Raw genomic sequence first — 27,192 nt, 5'->3', positions numbered from 1 at the left:
GAAATTACCTGTTTAAGTCTGTGGCTGTAAAGAAAACCTGCACCCTCTCGGCCCCTCCTGGAATACTTTGGACACGACTCGCCTAACACTTGAACCTAGAGTCTTTTACAAATTCAATTTTGTTGTGTTATGAGTTGAAAAAGGAAAGTACAGTGTACGATAAGCCTCTAATCGTGTTTGTTGTTTTTGCCAGGATGACCTGGCTTGTGACTCTGCTGTTCTTCAGTGTGACCGTTGCCAGTGTGTCTTCTGATGTGATCGAAGCCAGACCAGAATCTCGGCTTGCTAATAACAAACTGCTGCTTGCACATACAGAGGGTGTTTGTCAGGCTCAACCCCATGGAGGTATACAGAGGCAACTTTGCCAGTTCCACCATAAGCCTGGTCTCATGGGCAGGTAGTCGGTGGACCAAGAACGTGTTGGAAGACCTAGAGGCAGATGTATCTCACATACTATGCCAGATAGAAAAGTTCACTATAACACAGTCAGAACTGTGTTATGATTTGGAGTCAGGACTAGGCAGAGTAGAATCCCAATATGCAAGGACAGTCAAAACCAAGAGGTAAGTTCCAAAACAGATAAGATTTAATAAAAACATAGTGTATAATATTCACAAAAACAGGTGAGGGGAAGGACAAATACAAAATACAATCTGAACCCCACAGGGGTGTGGAATTCAAAACGCAACAGAGGTGGGGAAAGTTTTAACCAAAATACAATTCGACTCTGAGCGCAGGGTGAGGGGGAAAAAACCCAGGACTTCAGGAGTGAAAACAAAAGACCAAAAAACATTACTTCAAGTCCACAGGAATAAACTGAACACAAAAGCTTGGCAAGAAAATACTACAACCCCCCCCCCAAAAAAACAACAAAAAAAAAAAACAGCAAAATACATATCACTTATCATGAGCAAAGACAAACAATGGACCCCCGAGAAAAAAAACAACCGAGGAGGTTTAAAGAGGAGCACCTGCAGCTGGAGTAATCAGAGGGATGTGGCACACGTGTAATTCATAGAACTAGAACTAGAACAGAAGGGGGCAGCATCTCTAAATGACAAAACAACAACTTAAATAAAAGGAGGTGAATGCAAAAACAAAAACACTCCACAGAAAAAAATCTGAGAAAGAAACACAATGCATATAGTAATAACAGAGAGTAAACCCAAAGACTGGAAATTAACAACCTGAAATGCTGACCAGAATAAATTCTGCTCAGGAAATAAAAAGTAACCATGGATGAAAGCACATCACAAAACATATAAATAAATCAAAACACATAACACAAAACCTGGACTGCAAAACTGACAAAGATCTATGAATAATCAAATGACAGCATAAAACTGAGACACACCGAGGGGGTGTGTGTCCCATATGGAAAACAAGGAGGGACATAAACAGACTTTAGATTAACATGAGCCAGCTGAGGGGTGGAGGAGGTGACAGACAACACCAAACATATACACGTACACATATCGATTCCAGATAAAGACAAGACTACACTGTGATGACATAACAGGCGGAGAGTGAAAGAAACAGACACGCCTACTGCAGACAAGAGGGACATGTCCCCACAAAATGGAACTGAGGCACACAGACAAGATAACAGACCTAGGACTAACACCATACTGACATCAGACGAGGAGGAGGATGAACAGAGGTAAATGTGCATGCCTGAAATCCAAACTCAGCTCAATAATCAACATGAAGGCCTTGAAACCTTTGGCAAATCAGTATGAGATATCACTGTGGTTCTCAACACCCACACCAACGAAAAAGACATTAGGTGCATTAGGAGGTGACAGTAGGTTTACTGTCTGGTACTGACAGCTGACATATGAATGCAGCATTACACCACTAAAAACTTGGTCTGAAGTCCAGCATGTCTTGCTTTGTATATGGAGCACAACAATCAGATTCACCTTATACAAGTTCACAACGCACGTACACTCTGCCTGCATGGTGTCATATTAATGAGACAGCATACAGTGGCCCTTACAGAAAAAAAAAAAAACTGAGCTGGAGGACTGAGAAAAAGAAGTTGTCTCTCCCCCCCCCCCCCCCCCGCCCCCCTCAGTCTCTCAGTGGCTGTTGGCAGTATATGCACTTTAAATGAAACAAAGAAACTGAGCAAACATTAAACAAACTAAGTACACTCATGGTAAATGTGCAGAGTTGGGCGCTGGGTGCACAGAGGCATGATGAGTGACAGCAGCCACCAAAGCTCCCTGACATGAAGCCTGCAGCAAGGTGAGGCTTTATCAGTCAGCGTTTACTCTTATTGTGTTTCATCAGACTGAAATACAGAGACAGATAGTGACAGTTTTTTCTCCCTCCTCCTGATCCATTTGTTCTTTGCCAACAGTAACCATATGATGCCATCATAAGAATATGACACCACTGCAGGTGAACGGTGATCATAGTGTTGGGCACATTACTTTAAAAAAGTCATTAGTTATAGTTGCTAGTTACTTCTTCCAAAAAGTAACTGAGTTAGTAACTGAGTGACAGCATTATACAAGTAATTAGTTAATAGGGAAAGGACCTATTACATTACTTTTAAAAAAATGTTCAAATATGTCTGTAGATCATTTGGTTAAATGATTATGTGTGGTGTTAGCCAATCACAATGCTTGGTGGTGGAGTTCACAGTTTCACTCTGTTGCATATGCTCGGTCAGCAGTGGGCGGAATAATTGCTCACATACACCAGGTGTGACCCTTGACTCAGAACAATCCAGTATGCAAATTTCTACAATGTCAATCAATGACATTGTAGGGGCATTTGGATGCCCCCCCACCTTAAATGAAACTGCATGTTCAATTATTTAAAAGAAAATTGAATAGTAAATGTTTAATGTGTAGGTACACTTAATTAGAATAAATTATCAACAGAAAACATTGTCGACTAATCTACACTATTTTAACATTGCTGTGAGACAAGACACCCATCAAATTTAATATGTTATTGTAGATATTGTCATTAATATGTTTATATCATAGAGCAATCAAACAGAATAGAAATTTTAGAAATTTTTGATATTTATTGCACCTCAGTAGGCCACGACTGGCCATCAAATCAGTCAATCAAGTAACATTATTTATAAAGCGCTTTACAGCACCAGATGGTGTCCAAGGTGCTTAACAGTAAAAACACAGATGCACAAAAAACACACAAATTTAAAATAGCACATAAAAACAGAACATTAGGTGTTAAAAACCAGCTTAGGTAAGGAGGTGCAAGGCCATAAATAGCTTTTAAACAATAAAATATTCAAATGAATTCTAAAAGGAACTGGAAGCCAGTGGAGTGAGTATAGGACGGGAGTAACATGCTCATGTCTAATGGTGCGTTTACACATAAGCAAGACGCGTTACAGATGTCATTTTTCTGTCATTCGTGACACATTCCTGACTTAATGCCTCTGAATAGGTTTCTTAATAGTGTGTGTTGGTGCGTGATATTCTTGATATTCATGGAGCATGTTTTTGTCTGTCAAAAAATCTTCCGTCCTCATTTCGTCTCATGTCGTGGAGGTCGCAACTGAGCGTATTGATCCATCTTGATGAGTATTGATCCTTAATAGAACATGACAACGTTCGTAGTGGTTCCTGTGATGGTTCTTGGAGCCCAAACTGTCACGCGTTATTATGAAGTGACACGGAAACTATCAAGCTTTGACACGACTTGTAACGTGGTGTCACATTTCACTGCGCGCCACGACGAATCAGTTTTCTGTCACATGCACACAATTAAACTCGGCTCCACAGTGTTGAGTTTGATGCAGTATGCCGAAGAGGAACAGTGACGCGAAGTCAGCCAAGAGTCGTTCCACAGTTCCTGCTGAAGCTCCTCAGGACGCTCCTGCAGGTGCTGCTGCATGTGCCTGATGTTTGGGAAGACGAGAGCCGCATGAAGCCACACATCTGGCTCTGTCCTCCTCCTCCTCTCTGCACCACTCCATGGCACAGAGCCCAACTACACATGCAGTCACAAAGTTCTTCTGAAAAACTGGAGCGATCTGAATTCGGTTGGATGAATATGGGTGTGTGTGTAGAGACAATTCACCTTGTTCACAATGTGACAGAACTTGATGCGCTGTTACGCGCAATAGCGTGCAATGACACGGAACATTATTCTTGACCGTGCGTAATGGTTCCTGATAATTCTCCAGCAACACGTGCCATTAATCGTAACGTGGTAACAGGTTGCAACAGTTCCTGAGGACACCTGATCATCACATTCGTGATCAGCGGCCAAGAATGTGTACTTCGTGGCATTCGTGACTTGTCGTCGTTATGTGTAAATGCAGCATAAAAGTGCTTGTTAACAACTGAGTTTATAGTCTGAAATAACACACCAGGAAGATGACTAGAAATAATATGAGACAGATATTGTGCTTTTACCTCCTTTACGGCCTTCTGATAGTCAGTTAGACTGTCCCTCAGAAAACCCAGAGACACCTGTAGTTTGTCCTTTTCATCCACTACCCTCTCTCCGCCCGTCTGCAGCGTTGCCTGAGGGCACAGGTCGTGGCATTTAACCAGGGGTCGGATTTTGATTTCCTGGATTTGCAGCACATCGGTGCAACAGAGTCCAGAATTACTGTGCATGCAGAGTGGAAAGAAGAGAGGATGTTTTTGGGATTAATGGAGAAACCAGTCCATTCATGGCATAAAACTGAGAGTCCATGAAGGCAGCAGCAAAGTCCCCCGTCGTCGAGGAGGTAACCAAACGGCGGTGAGAGACAGGAACAAGTGGCTTACCAGCGGATGGAGGAGCAGTAAATTAAAAAATAACAGGAAAGTGACATGGCAGTGTCTGATATGTCCTTAAGTGAAATTGAGAGCCCATAAGAAATGACCAGGTCCAAAGAGTGTCGAAAACTATGTGTTGGTCCATCCACAACTTGTGTTAGACCAAAAGAGTTCAGGAGACTTTTCAATTTCAATTTCAATTGATTTTCATTTATATAGCGCCAAATCACAACAAAGTTGCCTCAAGGCCCTCAAGGCACACTTTTAAAACCATCAGCCAGCTGATTAGAGGGACAACAGATATGAATATTAAAATCACCACAGATGTAAAAGTTTGTCATATTTTGGAATAAAATCTACCAAAACATCGTGAATAAAATCCTTCTTGAAATTTGGTGGATGATAAACAACAGCACAGAGCAACAACGGCATCACAAACAGCTGGAGTTCAAAAGTGGAGAAATCATTAGGAGATAATAATCGGCATTTAAACTTCTCTTTGAAACCAGAGGCCACACCACCGACTCGACCAGACGCTCACAGGGAGCTGAAGGATGAACAACCAGGAGGAGGGGCTCAGAAAAAAACGCCAAATAACTGTCAAATTCACACCGACATCCTTTCCTTTTTATCTCTGCCAAGCTGTGTGTGTGTGTGTGTGTGTGTGTGTGTGTGTGTGTGTGTGTGTGCGTGCGTGCGTGCGTGCGTGCGTGTGTGTGTGTGCGTGCGTGCGTGCGCGCGCGTGCGTGCGTGCGTGCGTGCGTGCGTGCGTGCGTGTGTGTGCGTGCGTGCGTGTGTGTGTGTGTGTGAACTCCCGCCCTCCTCTGCTTCTGGTTTGCTTACATGACATTTGACTCTTCCTTATATATATATATATATATATATATATATATATATATATATATATATATATATATATATATATATATATATATATATATATATATATATACACTCAACAAAAATATAAATGCAACACTTTTGGTTTTGCTCCCATTTTGTATGAGATGAACTCAAAGATCTAAAACTTTTTCCACATACACAATATCACCATTTCCCTCAAATATTGTTCACAAACCAGTCTAAATCTGTGATAGTGAGCATTTCTCCTTTGTTGAGATAATCCATCCCACCTCACAGGTGTGCCATATCAAGATGCTGATTAGACACCATGATTAGTGCACAGGTGTGCCTTAGACTGCCCACAATAAAAGGCCACTCTGAAAGGTGCAGTTTTATCACACAGCACAATGCCACAGATGTCGCAAGATTTGAGGGAGCGTGCAATTGGCATGCTGACAGCAGGAATGTCAACCAGAGCTGTTGCTCGTGTATTGAATGTTCATTTCTCTACCATAAGCCGTCTCCAAAGGCGTTTCAGAGAATTTGGCAGTACATCCAACCAGCCTCACAACCGCAGACCACGTGTAACCACACCAGCCCAGGACCTCCACATCCAGCATGTTTACCTCCAAGATCGTCTGAGACCAGCCACTCGGACAGCTGCTGAAACAATCGGTTTCCATAACCAAAGAATTTCTGCACAAACTGTCAGAAACCATCTCAGGGAAGCTCATCTGCATGCTCGTCGTCCTCATCGGGGTCTCGACCTGACTCCAGTTCGTTGTCGTAACCGACTTGAGTGGGCAAATGCTCACATTCGCTGGCGTTTGGCACGTTGGAGAGGTGTTCTCTTCACGGATGAATCCTGGTTCACACTATCCAGGGCAGATGGCAGACAGTGTGTGTGGCGTCGTGTGGGTGAGTGGTTTTCTGATGTCAATGTTGTGGATCGAGTGGCCCATGGTGGTGGTGGGGTTATGGTATGGGCAGGCGTCTGTTATGGACGAAGAACACAGGTGCATTTTATTGATGGCATTTTGAATGCACAGAGATACTGTGACGAGATCCTGAGGCCCATTGTTGTGCCATACATCCAAGAACATCACCTCATGTTGCAGCAGGATAATGCACGGCCCCATGATGCAAGGATCTGTACACAATTCTTGGAAGCTGAAAATGTCCCAGTTCTTGCATGGCCGGCATACTCACCGGACATGTCACCCATTGAGCATGTTTGGGATGCTCTGGACCAGCGTATACGACAGCGTGTACCAGTTCCTGCCAATGTCCAATAACTTCGCACAGCCATTGAAGAGGAGTGGACCAACATTCCACAGGCCACAATTGACAACCTGATCAACTCTATGCGAAGGAGATGTGTTGCACTGCATGAGGCAAATGGTGGTCACACCAGATACTGACTGGTATCCCCCCCCCCCCCCCCCAATAAAACAAAACTGCACCTTTCAGAGTGGCCTTTTATTGTGGGCAGTCTAAGGCACACCTGTGCACTAATCATGGTGTCTAATCAGCATCTTGATATGGCACACCTGTGAGGTGGGATGGATTATCTCAGCAAAGGAGAAGTGCTCACTATCACAGATTTAGACTGGTTTGTGAACAATATTTGAGGGAAATGGTGATATTGTGTATGTGGAAAAAGTTTTAGATCTTTGAGTTCATCTCATACAAAATGGGAGCAAAACCAAAAGTGTTGCGTTTATATTTTTGTTGAGTGTATATATATATATATATATGGACCCTCGGGTGGTCGAGGGTTCATGGGAGTTTGCCCAACCAGTCCACATGTGTTTTGTGGATCTGGAGAAAGCGTTCGACCATATCCCTTGGGACACCCTGTGGGGAGTGCTCCGGGAGTACGGGGTCCGGGGTCCTTTGCTAAGGGCTATCCGGTCCCTGTACGACCGCAGCAGGAGCTTGGTTCGCATTGCCGGTAGTAAGTCAAACCTGTTTCCAGTGCATGTTGGCCTCCACCAGGGCTGCCCTTTGTCACCGGTTCTGTTCATTATTTTTATGGACAGAATTTCTAGGCGCAGCCAGGGTGTAGAGGGGGTCTGGTTTGGGAACCACAGAGTCTCGTCTCTGCTGTTTGCGGACGATGTGGTTCTGTTGGCTTCGTCAAATCAGGACCTTCAGCGTGCACTGGGGCAGTTTGCAGCCGAGTGTGAGGCATCCGGGATGAAAATCAGCACCTCCAAATCCGAGGCCATGGTTCTTGACCGGAAAAAGGTGCTTTGCCATCTTCAGGTCGGTGAAGTGTCCTTGCCTCAAGTGGAGGAGTTTAAGTATCTCGGGGTCTTGTTCACGAGTGAGGGACGGATGGAGCGTGAGATCGATAGACGGATCGGTGCAGCATCTGCAATGATGCGGTCGCTGTATCGGACTGTCGTGGTGAAGAGAGAGCTGAGTAGGGGGGCAAAGCTCTCGATTTACCGATCAATCTACGTTCTGATCCTCACCTGTGGTCATGAGATTTGGCTCATGACCGAAACAACGAGATCGCAGGTACAAGCGGCCGAGATGAGTTTCCTCCGCAGGGTGGCTGGGCGCTCCCTTAGAGATAGGGTGAGGAGATCGGTCACTTGGGATGAGCTCGGAGTCGAGCCGCTGCTCTTCCACGTTGAAAGGAGTCAGTTGAGGTGGCTCAGGCATCTTTTCCGGATGCCCCCTGGACGCCTCGCTGGAAAGGTGTTCCGGGCACGTCCCATTGGGAGGAGGCCCCAGGGAAGACCCAGGACACGCTGGAAGGATTACATCTCTCGGCTGGCTTGGGAACGCCTTGGGGTTCCCCCGGAGGAGCTGGGGGAGGTGTGTGTGGATCGGGAGGTCTGGGCGGCTTTGCTTGAGCTGCTGCCCCCGCGACCCGACTCCGGATAAAGCGGAAGAAAATGGATGGATGGATATATATATATATATATATATATATATATATATATATATATATATATATATATATATATATATATACGAGGTCTGTCAATAAAGCAACGGTCCTTTTTATTTTTTTCAAAAACTATATGGATTTCATTCATATGTTTTTACGTCAGACATGCTTGAACCCTCGTGCGCATGCGTGAGTTTTTCCACGCCTGTCGGTGACGTCATTCGCCTGTGAGCACTCCTTGTGGGAGGAGTCGTCCAGCCCCTCGTCGGAATTCCTTTGTCTGTGAAGTTGCTGAGAGACTGGCGCGTTGTTTGATCAAAATTTTTTCTAAACCTGTGAGACAGAAGTCGGTTTCAGCATTTTATCCGGATATTCCACTGTTAAAGGAGATTTTTTTAATGAAAGACGTGTGGACGGGTCCGCGCGTCGGGACGCAGCCGACGCGGTGCGGCGGCACAGGAAAAACACCTCCGTGTTGATAACCATTTGTAAAATCCAGGCGGTTTTTGATGGCTTTCAGTGGAGTGAGTATATGAGAAATTGTTTAACAGCAGGACATGTTCCAACTTGTCCTTAAGGCTTCCAATGGAGGTGTTTTTCCTGTGGCGGAGCGTCGCGTCGGCTGCGTCCCGACGCGCGGATCCATCCGCATGTCTTTCATTAAAAAAATCTCCTTTAACAGTGGAATATCCGGATAAAATGCTGAAACCGACTTCTTCTGAAACTTCTCTGTTCTCTCACGACGTCCTGGATCAACAGAGCCTGAAATGTGGAGGTTTTAAGCTTGAAACAGGCTGATGACGACGCCTGAGAGCGCTGCGCGACGTCTCACACCGTGGGAAGTCCTTAAAGCGACAGAATCACCTCAAAATCTCTCATCAGCTGTTAAAATTTTCACTGAAAACCAGCTTAATTTTTCGAACCGTGTCCACTTCGATGTGTCTCACAGGTTTAGAAAAGATTTTGATCAAACAAAGCGCCAGTCTCTCAGCAACTTCTCAGACAAAGGAATTCCGACGAGGGGCTGGACGACTCCTCCCACAAGGAGTGCTCACAGGCGAATGACGTCACCGACAGGCGTGGAAAAACTCACGCATGCGCACGAGGGTTCAAGCATGTCTGACGTAAAAACATATGAATGAAATCCATATAGTTTTTGAAAAAAATAAAAAGGACCTATACTTTACGGACAGACCTCGTATATATATATATATATATACACAAAATTAATTGATGTTTATGAATTGAATTCAATGGTACGGATATTTGATGTGGTGAAACCTGGAACATTAAATATTTCTTACATTGAAAGAATGTAAAACCATTCATTATTTTATATAACAGCTAAAATCGATCCTTGTCATTTGATATTATATTTATTTAAGAACAACGGAAAAGGGACTTACATTTTGGTTTGTAACTGCACTGACTTTGTGTACTTACGAAAAAAAAGTTTCTGTACAATCCTGGCTCCAGCTAAAAATCACATCTGACATCAACAAACCAACATGTACTATAAATACGAGTCCAAAAATAATTCTGATGATTTTTCCCGCAATGCTGTGCACCAGCTACGTGTACTTCCAAACAAAAAAGTCTGTGTACTTCGTCAGTGCAGTGAAAAAAAAATCATAATAATAATAGTCCAGCTTTTCATTCTAAGTTCCTCCTAACAGCTCTGCCTCCAGATGGCTTACAGCTCAGTGGATTTGTTTTGTGTGTGTGTGTGTGTGTGTGTGTGTGTGTGTGTGTGTGTGTGTGTGTGTGTGTGTGTGTGTGTGTGTGTGTGTGTGTGTGTGTGTGTGTGTGTGTGTGCACGCAGAAGGCAATGGTACCAAACATCAGTGGTGGGCACAGTTACGCTAATCTACTAACTATCAAAGATAATGTTTTCATTATCAGATTAGCTTTTCAGATAACTTTCAAAACCATCATCAGACCAATTATCTTCCGATAAGTTTTGGTCCAATAATTTTTAGACCACTAACATTTTTGCAGATGTAGCTTTTTGTAGTAAATGTGCAGTTTTATCTTCTACAAACAGAGAACTGGTTCCAGAAGAAACTGCTCTATCCTTTGCAAGCAAAGGAGAACTGGTCATAGAAAGAAGAAAAAAAAAAAAAGCTCACTTCTTTTGACCCCATACTGATACGCTGGCAATATCACCCAAGTCATCCAGAGGCATACAGTTTTAACTTATGGTTAAAATTTTAACCAAACTAATTTCAGACAAGTTATTTAAATGAACATCACATCTGAAGTTTTATAAAGTGAAAATATCAGATATATGTTTTAGTTTTAAACTAATGCACTAATTTTGAAGGATTTAGTGTGGACATGCAGCTGTGCCCAGTGCATTCTGGGTAAAAGTTCATGACAGAAGAAATGCATCTGAGACGCTGTGATCAGGCTCCACACGGACAACAGCATTAAACTCTTTGTATATTGTGTCTAAAACTCTCGTGAATATGTTCTGTGGGTTTATACATAGCCGTTGTTATTGTGTTTGTTTCATGTAAAAATGGAGAAGAAGAAGCTCAGGTTGCTTCTCAAAGCTGAAAAGTCTGTTAAATTGTGATTCAGGCTGTGTGATATAACTGGCATCAAAATGCATAGAACACTGCCATCTACTGGTGACCAGTTATATCACAGTGTTGTCGACAGCAGGATTTTAAAATTATCTGTAGGTTTCCAAAACCTGAGAGACCCCACAGGTGGAGATAAAACAAATCATAGATCTGACAGGTTTAGTCGTACAGTGTGTGGTGTAAGACACATGGTAAAAACAACACACACAAACAGATTTCACACACGAACATTCCCAGGTCAAACACTTCGCTTTCTGATTGGCTGCATGTCACGTTTAGCTCCTCACGTCTTTCTTAACACACCACACACGGCAGGAATATCTGATAAGATTATATTTAGCATCATCACGATTGGCGGGGCATCCTTAAGATTGTTGGAAGGGGAAGATCGGGTCTGATATCCGCCTAATTATCTTGCCACGTGAACCAGGCTTGATGTTATGACGCCTCACGGAGCGACCGATTGATCTGTCATGACACCGCAGCGAGCAGCTAACCGATTAGATGTTATGACGCCTCATGGATCGACCAGTTGATCTGTTATAACACCGCACCGAGCTGCTAACCAATCGGATGTTATGACGCCTCACGGAGCGACCGATTGATCTGTTATGACACCGCACCGAGCCGCTAATCGATCGGATGTTATGACGCCTCACGGAGCGACCGATTGATCTGTTATGACACCGCACCGAGCCGCTAACCGATCGGATGTTATGACGCCTCACGGAGCGACCGATTGATCTGTTATGACACCGCACCGAGCCGCTAATCGATCGGATGTTATGACGCCTCACGGAGCGACCGATTGATGCACCGAACATGTTTTCACTATTATTTGATTTTTTTGTGCGACTGACATCATTCGATTCCTGTCGCCACACAACTCCAACCACACACGAGAAAGTTTTTTGACAGTTCTTGATATTGAAAGAAACCTTGTCTCTCTGACCGGATAGAGTTATGATGTCATCACACGTGTGCTTAGGCGCTGTCTAGTGGAATCTTGAAGATGTCTTTTTTTATACAAATGAAAAAAATGACACTTTACAAAAGCACATTTACTTGTAAACACCAACACATTACATTGATTCACAGAATGAATGAATTAACCAATCAGTATGAGTGGAGGTTTAGTTACTCATAATCCCCTTTGGGCATCTGTGTGTTAATGTTCAAATCTTCAGAATTAGTGCATTATTTTAAAATTAACAGATATATATATATTTTTTTTTTATATAGCGCCAAATCACAACAAACAGTTGCCCCAAGGTGCTTTATATTGTAAGGCAAGGCCATACAATAATTATGTAAAACCCCAACGGTCAAAACGACCCCCTGTGAGCAAGCACTTGGCTACAGTGGGAAGGAAAAACTCCCTTTTAACAGGAAGAAACCTCCAGCAGAACCAGGCTCAGGGAGGGGCAGTCTTCTGCTGGGACTGGTTGGGGCTGAGGGAGAGAACCAGGAAAAAGACATGCTGTGGAGGGGAGCAGAGATCGATCACTAATGATTAAATGCAGAGTGGTGCATACAGAGCAAAAAGAGAAAGAAACAGTGCATCATGGGAACCCCCCAGCAGTCTACGTCTATAGCAGCATAACTAAGGGATGGTTCAGGGTCACCTGATCCAGCCCTAACTATAAGCTTTAGCAAAAAGGAAAGTTTTAAGCCTAATCTTAAAAGTAGAGAGGGTGTCTGTCTCCCTGATCTGAATTGGGAGCTGGTTCCACAGGAGAGGAGCCTGAAAGCTGAAGGCTCTGCCTCCCATTCTACTCTTACAAACCCTAGGAACTACAAGTAAGCCTGCAGTCTGAGAGCGAAGCGCTCTATTGGGGTGATATGGTACTACGAGGTCCCTAAGGTAAGATGGGACCTGATTATTCAAAACCTTATAAGTAAGAAGAAGAATTTTAAATTCTATTCTAGAATTAACAGGAAGCCAATGAAGAGAGGCCAATATGGGTGAGATATGCTCTCTCCTTCTAGTCCCCGTCAGTACTCTAGCTGCAGCATTTTGAATTAACTGAAGGCTTTTTAGGGAACTTTTAGGACAACCTGATAATAATGAATTACAATAGTCCAGCCTAGAGGAAATAAATGCATGAATTAGTTTTTCAGCATCACTCTGAGACAAGACCTTTCTGATTTTAGAGATATTGCGTAAATGCAAAAAAGCAGTCCTACATATTTGTTTAATATGCGCATTGAATGACATATCCTGATCAAAAATGACTCCAAGATTTCTCACAGTATTACTAGAGGTCAGGGTAATGCCATCCAGAGTAAGGATCTGGTTAGACACCATGTTTCTAAGATTTGTGGGGCCAAGTACAATAACTTCAGTTTTATCTGAGTTTAAAAGCAGGAAATTAGAGGTCATCCATGTCTTTATGTCTGTAAGACAATCCTGCAGTTTAGCTAATTGGTATGTGTCCTCTGGCTTCATGGATAGATAAAGCTGGGTATCATCTGCGTAACAATGAAAATTTAAGCAATACCGTCTAATAATACTGCCTAAGGGAAGCATGTATAAAGTGAATAAAATTGGTCCTAGCACAGAACCTTGTGGAACTCCATGTAAATGGGGAATCTTCTTCACAGACTAAAGTTAATTATGAACAAATTGTAATTAGACAAATATGATTCAAACCACCGCAGCGCAGTGCCTTTAATACCTATGGCATGCTCTAATCTCTGTAATAAAATTTTTATGGTCAACAGTATCAAATATGTGTTATATATTGGTTCATGGTTCCCATGATGCACTGTTTCTTTCTCTTTTTGCTCTGTATGCACCACTCTGCATTTAATCATTAGTGATTGATCTGTGCTCCCCTCCACAGCATGTCTTTTTCCTGGTTCTCTCCCTCAGCCCCAACCAGTCCCAGCAGAAGACTGCCCCTCCCTGAGCCTGGTTCTGCTGGAGGTTTCTTCCTGTTAAAAGGGAGTTTTTCCTTCCCACTGTAGCCAAGTGCCTGCTCACAGGGGGTCGTTTTGACCGTTGGGGTTTTACATCATTATTGTATGGCCTTGCCTTACAATATAAAGCGCCTTGGGACAACTGTTTGTTGTGATTTGGCGCTATATAAAAAAATTGATTGATTGATTGATTGATATATTCTATCCAGAATCATTTTATTTTTAAAGCAAAACCATAATTCAAACCTGCTTTCCATTTCAAGACCTCTGCCTCATGGCTGGACCACTGTATCCTGTCGGGGTAAATGATGCTTTCCTACAGCAGGGGGCAGCATGCACAAAGACAGAAGCACCCATTGGCTGTTTGTGTTTGTGATCGCCTTTGGTTCTGTTAGAAGCTTTGTCGGTGTTTAAACTCAAAATCAGCTTCTTAGTAGCTGAGCGCGAATAGGAGGCAAAATTTAAAGTTACTGGTTATCTGTAGCTTCCGCTAAGTTTTTAGGCAGTTCAGTGTTAAAGAAGATACCTTTTCAATTATCTGATCATCAGTTATCGAAGCTAACTTTTTGGTTAGCTGTGCCCACTAGAGCATGACACAGGAGTGGATTTTCACTCCCGTCCCATCCCGCTCCCAGAAAACAAAATCACATCCTGTCCCAATCTTGGACTGGAGTAAAAAAGAAATCCCATCCCATCCCAGTCCTGTAAAGATGACTCCCAATCCCATCCCGCTCCCACTCAAAATCAGTCCCACTCCCATCCCACTCCCGTATGTCATCGTGGCTAGGATGTGGTATGACATCTCCCAATTGTGGATGTAGTGCACGGTGACCGTTATGTAGTTCGTCTTGGTTCTCTCTTCTAACCACAGATCTGTGGTAAACGCATGGTCTGTACTCTAAGCATTTTTGAGCGATTGGCGCGTTTGTGACGCGATATTGCATCGCATCACATTGCGTTGCCCTCCTCCCCAAGTTAAAATATCTGAACTTTTTCATCTCATCGCACCGTGATGACCAATCAGGGACTGAATATGTGGTGACGTGGAGATGTCTGGAGTTTGACTGAAGATGTGAACATGTCCTGTATCTGGTAGCAGCCTGTGAGCAGGACTTATGTCTCTTTTGTCCTTTATTTCACAGTTTTTGGAGCGAGCAGGAGCCCCAGCAGTGGGATTGGAGTTTCTTTTTTTTTTAATTTTACATGCGCGCGCGAGCGAATCGTCCATGGAGATTATTTTACTTATTAACTACACAGATGTATAATAAAACAAATGGTGACTGGTTTCTAAACACAATTATGACAGAGTTTTTGGAGCGAGCAGCAGCCACAGCAGGCAGCAGAGTTTCTTTTTTTTTATTGTTTACATGTGCGCGCGTGAATGGGACAGGAGGTCCTCAAACTGGGTCCTGCAGAGGGACCACTGAAAGCGGCCGTCATCCAGATAATGATACTCTTGGGAATGTCTCATGACGTTTGTCAGCTTTCCACAACAACTCACTCCGTGTGATCAAGGTCCGTCATGTTAACTTTACTGACAACCGGAGCCGGTGAGCGGAATGGAAGCTCCTCCTATTTGATGACGCACCGGGGCAAATTTTCGCAGCAAAAGTAGAGCGACACACCGGGCGAAGGAGGCGCGTCCGTCGCCATGTGACCCCCGCGAATTTGTAGCGTCTGATCGCGCCCGGTGTGAACGCGTTTTGGTTGTTTTAAATAGATGAAAATCATCATCTATTTTTTGGCATTCCCACTCCTGCCCGCTCCCGTTCATTTTTATTCCTGTCCCATCCCAATCACAGGATTGATAAAATTTTGACTCCCATCCCGCAGGAATCCTGCAGGAATCATGTGACCCACGGGAATTCCTGAAAAATGTCATCCTCTAGTGCCCACCACTGCCAAACATATGCAACCAAATGTACACCTTAATGGTACCAAATTGCACTCTAAATGCAACGCAATAAAAATGGATGAATAATCCAAGTCATGTGACATACAAAGCACCAATCAAGTGACAAGGATCCACATATATATATATATATATATATATATATATATATATATATATATATATATATATATATATATATATATATATATATATATATATATATATAAGTCACAGCACTCTGAACACTAATTATTTTCTGCATTTGATGAGTTCATGCAGTGTGCCAAGTTGAGTGTGTGCAATTTGCACAAAATTGACAGTGGCACAGAAAGAGAGAGAGATGGTATTTTGTGTGTTTATGTGAATAATAACAAACAAAAATCTATGTATTGAGCACTAAACAGGTTTTTATTTTATCGAAACAAATCAAAGTGTGGTTCCAGATTCGACGCTGTGTGCCTGTGTTTCTGTTGTTCCCCTTCGTGGAGCTCTGGCGCTTGGCGGCGTGGCCACCTTCTTACCTACTTTGGAAATCTGCTCCTTTAGAGGTGCTCATCTTTTTTCTTTCTTTGGGCTGCTCCCTTGAGGATGTTAAAGATGTTAAAGGAGTGTCCGTATCCACCCCACACTGGCAGTCCAGTGAGCTCGAGCTGTGGATCAGCCTGTGAATGTTGCAGTTTTCATGTCATCATTTATGTCATTATCACCAGAAATAACAAGAAATACTGACACATAGAATTTGAAGTCTGTATTGCTGTCTGTATTCTGGTGAGAGACAATATGTAGGTGCCAGCATTATGCCCACTCACCCGCCCACAGTGGTATTGTGTTTTTGAGTTTCGCCGCACTGCCTAAAGCTGATTCACCCATTCAGCTGTGCCCAGCCAATCAGGAGCTAACAGACACCTAAATTAGTAAATCAGCTTTTGGCAGCACATTGAAGGTTCCAAAATCTACAGGTTAGAGGGTCTGTGAGGACTGAGGCTTGGAACCACGGATTTTGTGATAAAGATCCGTACATCCAGTGGAATTGAGCAGTGGCACTCCCGCTGGGCTTTGGGCTGCTTTGTGCCAGCCCTCAGTGTCGATGTGTGGTAACAGGTGCAGAAGAGAAATGTCTTCAGTGACCATGGTAATGGCCTACCTCCACTCAACTCTGATGAAGAGGAAGACGGCCGTGACTCTCCGTACACACGGCGGAGAGGGGCCTCCGTAGACGAGTTCCTCAGAGGCTCAGAACTCAGACAGGTACACAAAACACAACTGCACTCACACGTCACTGACGACGAGCATGCGGTGGATTATTCATGACTTCATGTTTTCATGCCAAGTTCAAATTGGAAGAAAACTTTTTGTAGCCACATGTCAGCTTCTACGTCACTTCAAAGGTCCAAAAACAGACATATAAACATCGAAAACACTGGTGGGTTATGGCTGAGTTCTCGTCATATTTTCAGACTGGCTTCGTTTGCTTGAAAGTCTAGCAAAGTGTTACTCAACCAAGCTCGAGTATTTGAGGTATTTGTTTGGCCTCAGACAATATCAAGATATGTATTCTGAACCTGATTCAACTGAGTGAATTTTGGATCTGACCTTGGTCTTGGTCCCAGGTCAGATTGCTGTTTCTAGGATGTAAGTGAGCCTGATTTTGTTTCACGGTACACCATCCATCATTTTAGTAAATTCTCCATCTCACAAAAAAGGGAAAAAAATAACATACCCAATCTCACAATGTCAAAATATAGTTTGATTTTTTTTTCCTCTGCTTTTTTTTTGGGGGGGGGGGGGGGGGGGGCAGTCCAAGTTTCATAAAAACCTGGTTCATAAGGATGTTACAGCCATGTCCATGGGTGGATAATTATTTTAAAGAAAACCACATCTTGCTTGCTTTTAGCATCATCATCATCATCATCATCACCACCACTACAGCCAGAGCGAGGAGTACCACACGGAGAGCAGCCGGGGCTCCGACCTGTCCGACATCATGGAGGAGGACGAGGAGGACCTGTACTCAGAGATGCAGCTGGAAAAGGGTCGCAAACACAGCATCAACTCTCACAGCACGCTGAAGGTACCTACTGCTCATCTCCACCCTGACACCTGCCAGGAGGGTGGGGCAGGCTCATGATATCAAAGTGCTCTAAAACAGGCCCCACCATGTGTTAGCTGACTCCGCCCCCATAGCCCCAACCTGCACCTTCAGCGTCGCTTCCTTCACCTGAGGCTGAGCTCACAGAATGGCTTTGTGTACATACAGTACCTGGGTCCAAGTCTTTCAGTCTTCTAGTCATTACAAGATGTACAATGTGGTGTTGAAGTGCAAAACTGAAGATGTTTGAAGGTCATGGCATATCATGTGCAGATGGGAATCTCATTTAAGTCTGTACTTAAATGGAAATACTTCATTTTCTGACCTATGTTCTCATATTTATTGTTTCTGTTGTCTGTGTAGCTGTGCACATTGTCAGTGCATAAACAGTCTTCAGTCTTCATCCAGTCTGTCAGTGGGTGTGTGTGGACTCACAGGATAGACCTGAAACCAGCCCTGCATTCACAGGAAGGATTTGTTACATCATTTTATACTTTTTATAATCAGAATAGTTTTATATTCTTGCTTGAACAAACAAAAGACATTTAAGACATCTGACTAAACGCAAACCATCTTTACAGTTTCTACAGTCAAGTTTTTTTGAAAAAAAAAGAAAAAAGCAATGATGGATTTTGAGATGAGATGAGATACACTTTATTGATCTCACAGTGGAGAAAGCTGGGGGGGTGATGGGGGGTGGGGGGGAGGGAGTGGAGCATGCTTCAGTCCTGTGAAACAGTTCATTGTCTTTGTGAGCTGAGATAAGAAACAGCCAAATGTTCACCAAGGCCAAAGACATTCCTCTGGAGGAAAACAGTCGGGCAATTTGTCCTTCAGCCTGATAAGCCTGCCGTGTTGTGGTTTGAGCAGTGAAAAACACTTTTTACAGCTTCACTTGAACAACCAAATCCCAATTATGAATTAATTTTTCATCTGTCTCAAGATTTTATTCCCACATTTGTTGGAGATGAAGAGAGAATTGCACTCCAAACACACAGCCATGTTGACAGATCAGTCTGAATTTAGACTTATACATTTCCTCAGATGGTCACAGTGTGACAGCTGCTGCAGACAGAGCTGTTAGGAGGAAGTTAGAATGAAAAGCTGGACTAATTTCTGACATGATCATTTCGCTGCAGAGGAAGTACACAGACTTTTTTTTGTTTGGAAGGACACAAAGTTGGTGCACAGCATTGCAGACGACATCATCAGAATTATTTTTGGACTCGTATTTAAAGTGCGTGTTGGTTTGTTGATGTCAGATGTGATTTTTCGCTGGAGTCAGGATTGTACCCAAAGACTGAACATGGTGGTGTGCTATTGACAGAGGTGTCAAATCCAGCTTCAGACACTAAAAACCCTCTCGTGTTGCTTCTACCTGTGCACCTAAAACAGGTGATCTCAATAATGAGTTCATCCGCCTGCCTGAAGAGCTGAACTAATTACAATCAGCTGGTTTATTGGGAAGATGGAACAAATATGTGGCTGGACTTTTACTTTCTGAAGCTGGATTTCACACCTCTGGCTATTGAGACAGATGAGGCAAGTTAGACCCATCTAACTTTAGTTCACCTATTTGTGGTGGTTTAAGCCTGTTCATCCTGGACTCAGGCCAAGATGGCAGAAATTGTTTTACTTGAAGTTGTGATATTTTCAGTCTATTATGACTGAACAAAAATCTGCAGTAAGGTTCATGCAGAATGAATCCTGTTCAGCTGAAAATGGGTGTTTGAAAGCTGAATGATTCCTGTTTCTGTCTTCAGTATAAATACAAGTATGGAAATCGTGACTTTCATTTGTGGTTCTGGAACTTCACTCCATAGCATTTAGTGTTCCTTAAGCTCCTGTCGCACGGCAACGGCAATAGCTGAACAAAGGATAAAAAGTCAAAAAGTCAAAAATCGTGAAGAAAAGGTGGACAAAAGATTCTGCACTTTTCCCATCACTGAAAAGACTGCAAATCATGCGAACTCGCAACAAAATTCATTGACAACGAATGAAAGGAACAAAACAAAACCAAACTAATGAAAGAAAAATTAAGCGAACGTCAACCTCGATGCTTTAAAGGAAATCTAAACAAAACATTCACGATGACGTGACAGAAAGCGGGTCCGCAGCACTTGCAGGTGTGAGATTTTGTTTGTCTTCACAACAGGTTTTGTTTGTTTTCACATTCTGGGCTCTCATGGCATGTCTGTACCTTGTTGTACACTGTGTCAGTGATAGTACTTGTCCTGCCGAGTACCTTTGATGAGTCCATGGAGAACTGTTCATGTGAGACGAAGGCTACTCCCAAAAACATGCACATGCAGGCCAGCCACAAATGGTTAAAATAGTTGATAAAACGTTCTTAACACTATTGTTTCTGTATGAAAAATGTTGCTTTTCATCCCAAAAATGAATGATTCATTAGCGATACAAGGATGTTTCCTTCAGCTCGTCAAAGCTTTAGTTACTGATTTGTTCAGATATTTCTGTGTAGGCTCTCAGTTGTCCAGGTGGTTTCCATAGTAGAGAAGCTTGAATCTTCGACTGGACTGGGTTGCTTGATGCGAGGACCTTTCGCTTCAAATCGCAGAAGCTTCCTCAGCTAAAATTCTTGCTCTGGTGGTCTGACTTCTGTCTTGACTCTTGTAGAGAAGAATAATCAAGAAGTCCCAAAAGCTGGAGTTTTACTGTAATGAACACTACATAGGTGAGACTAAGCAACCTTTACACAAAAGGCTATACCAGCACCGCAGAGAGGGCGCCAGTGGACCTCAGTCTGCAGTTCATCTCCACCTTAAAGACACTAACCACACGTTTGAGGACAAGAAAGTTAAAATATTAGCCAGAGAGAAGAAATGGTTTGAGAGAGGGGTCAAGGAGGCATTCTTTGTGAAACGTTTGAAACCCAGCCTTAACCGGGGAGGGGGTTTGAGACATGCTTTATCCCCTGTTTACAATGGGGTACTCAGGTCAAAGCAGTTTCAGTCTTTTGTTCATGGTAATGAGTCATTCATGTCATCAGCAGAGTCGTCAAGGGAGCCATCAAGAGAGGGTCCATCCCATCAGTAGGAGGGACAGCTGCCCTGTCATTAGGAGGGTGCTAACTAGAGCACAATAGGTGCTTATTAGAGCTATTGTTTAGTCACCAGCCTATAGCAGTCTGCCTCTCGGTAGGAGGGGTCTGGTTAGGTTTAAAACTCCAGCTTTTGGGACTTCTTGATTATTCTTCTCTACAAGAGTCAAGACAGAAGTCAGACCACCAGAGCAAGAATTGTAGCTGAGGAAGCTTCTGCGATTTGAAGCGAAACGTCCTCGCGTCAAGCAAGATTCAAAGATTCAAGCTTCTCTACTATTGTTCAGATATTGTTGCGTTCATCAACCTTTGTTCAATACGTCGGACTTGGAAGGTTGAATTAAGCTAACAAAAGCCAAACGAAACGCAAACGTTACGAAAACTAAGCAAACGATAAGAAACCATCAAGAATGAAAGTAAAATGAAATATGGACGAATTGAGGTTTGTCGGCGGTTGTTGGGAAGGTGTCGTAGCACGGACCGACAACAGGGGGCGCAAATGAATGGACAATGAATAAGCCAAAAAGTAACAATTTAATGTTGTGACAACACACAACTAAATACACAAAATCTGTAAAGTCAATTAACACCAGGTGACGTGTGGGCAGGCTCGAAGATAGAAGACCCCCGACGAGAGAGAAGCCGCGTCCCACACGGCTTCCACCACCAACGGTCTGAAGAACACAGGAGCCGCCAAGTCCCGAGTCCCCAGGTGGCCTCTGTCTTCGGCTGTCGACCCTGGTACTGCTGGCAGAAAGCAAAGACAAGATGAATGAGTGTGAGTCCGCACACTCAGTAATCCACAGTCTGCACACAGTTAGGAGGGAGCACCTCCACCTCCAATCACACACTCGTGCAGCTCCTGTTTAATCCACTTATCTGGTTTGGGGTGTGAGGCGAAGCCGTCGCTGTCACACCAAACGCCAATCCCACAGATAAGGACGAACACCACAGGATAACGGCTGCAAAAGAAGTTCAGATTATCACTCAACGATATGAGTTAGCAGAGAAAATTACCTCTTCGGTAGTCGATTTCTCGGCGAGGAGGTGGACTTGCAGTCCGGCCTTTATGGTGATGATGATGATGATGAACGAGTGACAGCTGGAGCTGAGGATGAGTGACAGCTGTCACTTCTTCTGGGTCTGGCGCCCTCTCGTGCTTGGAGCCCGCACTCCAAGCAGGGTGCCCTCTGGTGGTGGTGGGCCAGCAGTACCTCCTCTTCAGCGGCCCACATAACAGGACCCCCCCCCTCAACGGGCGCCTCCTGGCATCCGACCAGGCTTGTCCGGATGTCTCTTGTAAAAATCGGCCAGGAGGGCCGGGTCCAGGATGAAGCTCCTCTTCACCCAGGAGCGTTCTTCAGGTCCATACCCCTCCCAGTCCACCAGATATTGGAACCCCCGGCCCTTACGACGGACGTCCAGGAGCCTGCGGACTGTCCAAGCAGGCTCCCCGTCAATGAGCCGGGCAGGAGGCGGCGTAGGTCCCGGAGCACAGAGGGGCGAGGTGTGGTGTGGTTTGAGACGGGACACATGAAACACAGGGTGGATCCGCAGTGAAGCTGGGAGTTGGAGCTTCACTGCGGCCGGGTTGATGATCTTGAGGATTCGAAAGGGTCCAATGAATCTGTCCTTCAGTTTTGGGGAGTCCACACGGAGAGGGATGTCCTTAGTCGAGAGCCACACCTCCTGCCCGGGCTGGTATGTGGGGGCCGGGGAACGCCGGCGGTCCGCATGGGTCTTGGCCCTCGTCCGGGCCTTTAACAGGGCAGAGCGGGCGGTCCGCCATACCCGGCGGCACCTCCTGAGGTGGGCCTGGACCGAGGGCACACCGACCTCTCCCTCCACCAGCGGGAACAATGGGGGCTGGTACCCCAAACATGCCTCAAAAGGGGAGAGGCCGGTAGCAGACAAGACTTGGCTGTTATGGGCATACTCAATCCAGGCCAGATGGTGACTCCAGGCCGCCGGGTGCACGGAGGTGACGCAGCGAAGGGCCTGTTCCAACTCCTGGTTAGCCCGCTCTGCCTGGCCGTTTGTCTGGGGGTGGTACCCGGACGAGAGACTCACGGTGGCCCCCAGCTCCTTACAGAAACTCTTCCAAACCTGCAAAGAGAACTGGGGACCACGATCTGATACAATGTTCGATGGTATCCCATGCAGCCGCATGACGTGGTGGACCAGGAGGTCTGCCGTCTCCTGGGCCGTCGGGAGCTTCGGGAGGGCCACGAAGTGGGCCACCTTGGAGAACCGGTCCACTATCGTGAGAATAATGGTGTTGCCCTGGGACGACGGGAGACCCGTGATGAAGTCCAGGCCGATGTGAGACCAGGGGCGGTGAGGCACCGGCAGGGGTTGGAGGAGTCCCGAGGTCCTCCGATGGTCTGCCTTGCCCCTGGCGCAGATGGTACAGGCCTGGACGTAGTCCCGAACGTCGGTTTCCAGGGACACCCACCAGAAGCGCTGCTGGACCACTGCCACGGTCCTACGCACTCCGGGATGACAGGAGAGCTTGGACCCGTGACAGAAGTCCAATACGGCAGCTCTTGCCTCTGGTGGGACGTACATTCTGTTCTTGGGGCCAGTCCCTGGGTCCGGGTTCCTTGCCAGGGCCTCCCGGACGGTCTTCTCCACGTCCCAGGTGAGGGAGGCCACGACAGTGGACTCGGGGATGATGGTCTCGGTGGGGTTCGACAGCCCCGCCTTGGCTTCTTCTTCGTGCACCCGGGACAATGCATCCGATTTTTGGTTTTTGGTCCCGGGGCGGTACGTGATCCGGAAGTCAAAGCGCCCGAAGAACAGAGACCAGCGGGCTTGCCTGGGGTTCAGCCGCTTGGCGGTCCGGATGTACTCCAGGTTCCAATGGTCCATGAAAACCGTGAAAGGCAACGACGCCCCCTCCAGCAGGTGTCTCCACTCTTCAAGAGCCTCCTTCACCGCGAGGAGCTCCCGATTGCCGACGTCATAGTTCCGTTCAGCTGGGGTCAACCTGCGGGAAAAATAGGCACAAGGATGGAGAACCTTATCAGCCTCCACGCTCTGGGACAGCACGGCTCCTATCCCTGAGTCAGAGGCGTCCACTTCCACTATGTACTGGCGATCAGGATCAGGCTGCACCAGAACTGGAGCAGTTGAGAACCGGCGTTTCAACTCCTGGAACGCGGCTTCGCACCGATCCGACCAGGTGAAGGGGACCTTGGTGGAGGTCAGGGCAGTCAGGGGGCTAACTACCTGACTGTAGCCTTTAATGAACCTCCTGTAGAAATTTGCAAAGCCGAGGAACTGCTGCAATTTCCTGCGGCTTGTTGGTTGGGGCCAATCTCTCACCGCCGCAACCTTGGCCGGATCAGGGGCAACGGAGTTGGAGGAGATGATGAACCCCAAGAAGGACAAAGAAGTGCGGTGGAACTCGCACTTCTCGCCCTTCACAAACAGCCGGTTCTCCAACAACCGCTGTAGGACCTGACGTACATGCTGGACATGGGTCTCAGGGTCCGGGGAAAAGATGAGTATATCGTCCAGATATACGAAGACGAACCGATGCAGGAAGTCCCGCAAGACGTCATTTACCAAAGCTTGGAATGTCGCGGGGGCGTTAGTGAGGCCGAATGGCATGACCAGGTACTCAAAGTGACCTAACGGGGTCTTAAATGCCGTCTTCCATTCATCTCCCTTCCGGTTCCGAACCAGGTGGTACGCGTTTCTAAGATCCAATTTTGTGAAAATTTGGACTCCATGCAGGGGCGTGAACACTGAATCCAACAGAGGTAACGGGTATCGGTTGCGAACCGTGATCTCGTTCAGCCCTCTGTAATCAATGCATGGACAGAGTCCGCCATCCTTTTTGCCCACAAAAAAGAAACCAGCACCCATCGGGGAGGTGGAGTTCCGGATCAGCCCGGCAGCTAAAGAGTCCCGGATGTAGGTCTCCATTGATTCGCGTTCCGGACGTGAGAGGTTGTACAACCTACTGGACGGGTACTCAGCGCCCGGGACCAAATCGATAGCACAATCGTACGGTCGGTGCGGGGGAAGAGTGAGTGCCAGATCTTTGCTGAAAACGTCAGCAAGATCGTGGTACTCCTTTGGCACTGCCGATAGATTGGGGGGGACTTTAACCTCCTCATTAGCCGTCGTGCCGGGAGGAACCGAGGATCCTAAACACTCCCGGTGGCAGGTTCCGTTCCACTGCGTCACAACCCCGGACGGCCAATCTATCCGGGGATTGTGCTTCACCATCCATGGAAATCCCAAAATCACTCGGGAGGTAGAAGGTGTTACATGGAACACTATCTCCTCCCTGTGATTTCCAGACACAACCAAGGTCACAGGCTGTGTCTGATGTGTGATTAATGGAAGCAGGGTGCCATCTAGTGCTCGCACCTGCAATGGTGCCGGCAGAGCCACCAGGGGGAGCCCTACTTCCTTTGCCCATCTGCTATCCAGCAGATTCCCTTCCGACCCCGTGTCTACCAGTGCTGGGGCGTGAAGGGTTAAATCCCCACAAAGGATCGTTACTGGGATTCGTGCACATTTGCGGGGTTTCCCTGCGTGCGTGTTATGGCCCACACTTAGCCCAGTTTCTAAGGACGGGCGTTGTAGTTTGACCGTTTGGGGCAGTCCTTCTGCATGTGCTCACAAGAGCCGCAGACAAAACACTCCCCGCGGGCCAGCCTCCTTTGTCTGATGTTTGTCTTAACTTTGGCCCTGCTCGTATCCATAGCCTCCTCAGCAGGGGGAGCTGTAGCCACACGGAGCTCTCTGGCAGTGAAGTGTGGGGACGACGTCACCTTTTCGGAACCGGAAGGGGGAGGGACGGCTCGTGCCTGGTCACGCCCCCCGGCCTGCTCCTGACGATGCTCATTTAAATGGTTGTCTAAGCGTATAACTAAATCGACAAGCCCGTCAAAATCCCGCGGTTCCTCCTTAGCCAGCAGGTGCTCCTTCAGGACCGGAGACAGTCCATTTACGAAGGCGGCGTGGAGCGCAACGTTATTCCAGCAGGACCTCGCTGCCGCGATGCAGAAGTCGACTGCATACTCGGCTGCGCTGCGGCGCCCCTGTCTCATTGACAGCAGCACCCTCGAAGCGGTCTCGCCTCTGTTGGGATGGTCAAACACTTGTTTGAACTCCCGTACAAACCCAGCATAAGACGTTAGGAGCCGTGAATTCTGCTCCCAAAGCGCCGTAGCCCAGGCGCGTGCCTCTCCTCGAAGCAGATTTATAACATAAGCCACCCGGCTGGCGTCTGACTTGTACATGACAGGATGCTGTGAAAAGACGAGCGAACACTGCATGAGGAAGTCTGCGCACGTCTCAACACAGCCCCCGTACGGTTCCGGAGGGCTTATGTATGCTTCAGGGGACGGTGGGGGGGGTCGTTGAACGACCAGTGGAATGTCTGTTACGGGCCCAGGATCAGCAAGAGGAGTGGCTGCAGCAGCGCCCTGATCGCGCGTTTCCACCCTGGCGGTGAGAGCCTCCACCCTCCGGTTAAGGAGAACATTCTGTTCGGTCACTAAATCTAGCCGAGCCGTGAAGGCGGTTAAGATCTGCTGCAGCTCACTCAACACGCCTCCCGCTGATGCCTGCGCTCCTGGCTCTTCCATTGGCCGTTCAAGCTCGGGTTGACGCCCCTTGGAATCCATGACGAATGGCCGAGAAATCCTGTTGGGAAGGTGTCGTAGCACGGACCTCTGTCTTCGGCTGTCGACCCTGGTACTGCTGGCAGAAAGCAAAGACAAGATGAATGAGTGTGAGTCCGCACACTCAGTAATCCACAGTCTGCACACAGTTAGGAGGGAGCACCTCCACCTCCAATCACACACTCGTGCAGCTCCTGTTTAATCCACTTATCTGGTTTGGGGTGTGAGGCGAAGCCGTCGCTGTCACACCAAACGCCAATCCCACAGATAAGGACGAACACCACAGGATAATGGCTGCAAAAGAAGTTCAGATTATCACTCAACGATATGAGTCAGCAGAGAAAATTACCTCTTCGGTAGTCGATTTCTCGGCGAGGAGGTGGAGTTGCAGTCCGGCCTTTATGGTGATGATGATGATGATGAACGAGTGACAGCTGGAGCTGAGGATGAGTGACAGCTGTCACTTCTTCTGGGTCTGGCGCCCTCTC

At 46.1% G+C, this 27,192-nt stretch overlaps 1 protein-coding gene across 6 annotated transcripts in view; it reads left to right on the top strand.

Annotated features, from left to right (window-relative positions):
* The window catches only part of rimbp2 (RIMS binding protein 2), a 337,590-nt gene that overhangs the window by 183,612 nt on the left and 126,786 nt on the right, over positions 1-27,192 (top strand). For all 6 annotated transcript variants that reach the window (XM_034169645.1, XM_034169648.1, XM_034169646.1 and 3 more), the window contains 2 exons: positions 17,011-17,157; positions 17,804-17,980. In XM_034169645.1, coding sequence (XP_034025536.1) covers positions 17,011-17,157; positions 17,804-17,980 — 324 coding nt within the window. The remainder of the gene's footprint in view (positions 1-17,010; positions 17,158-17,803; positions 17,981-27,192) is intronic.

Source organism: Thalassophryne amazonica, chromosome 5, assembly GCF_902500255.1.
Source record: "Thalassophryne amazonica chromosome 5, fThaAma1.1, whole genome shotgun sequence".
Lineage (NCBI taxonomy): Eukaryota > Metazoa > Chordata > Actinopteri > Batrachoidiformes > Batrachoididae > Thalassophryne > Thalassophryne amazonica.
The sequence above is the reverse complement of the archived record's forward strand: the minus strand, read 5'-3'. Positions and strand labels throughout refer to the sequence as shown.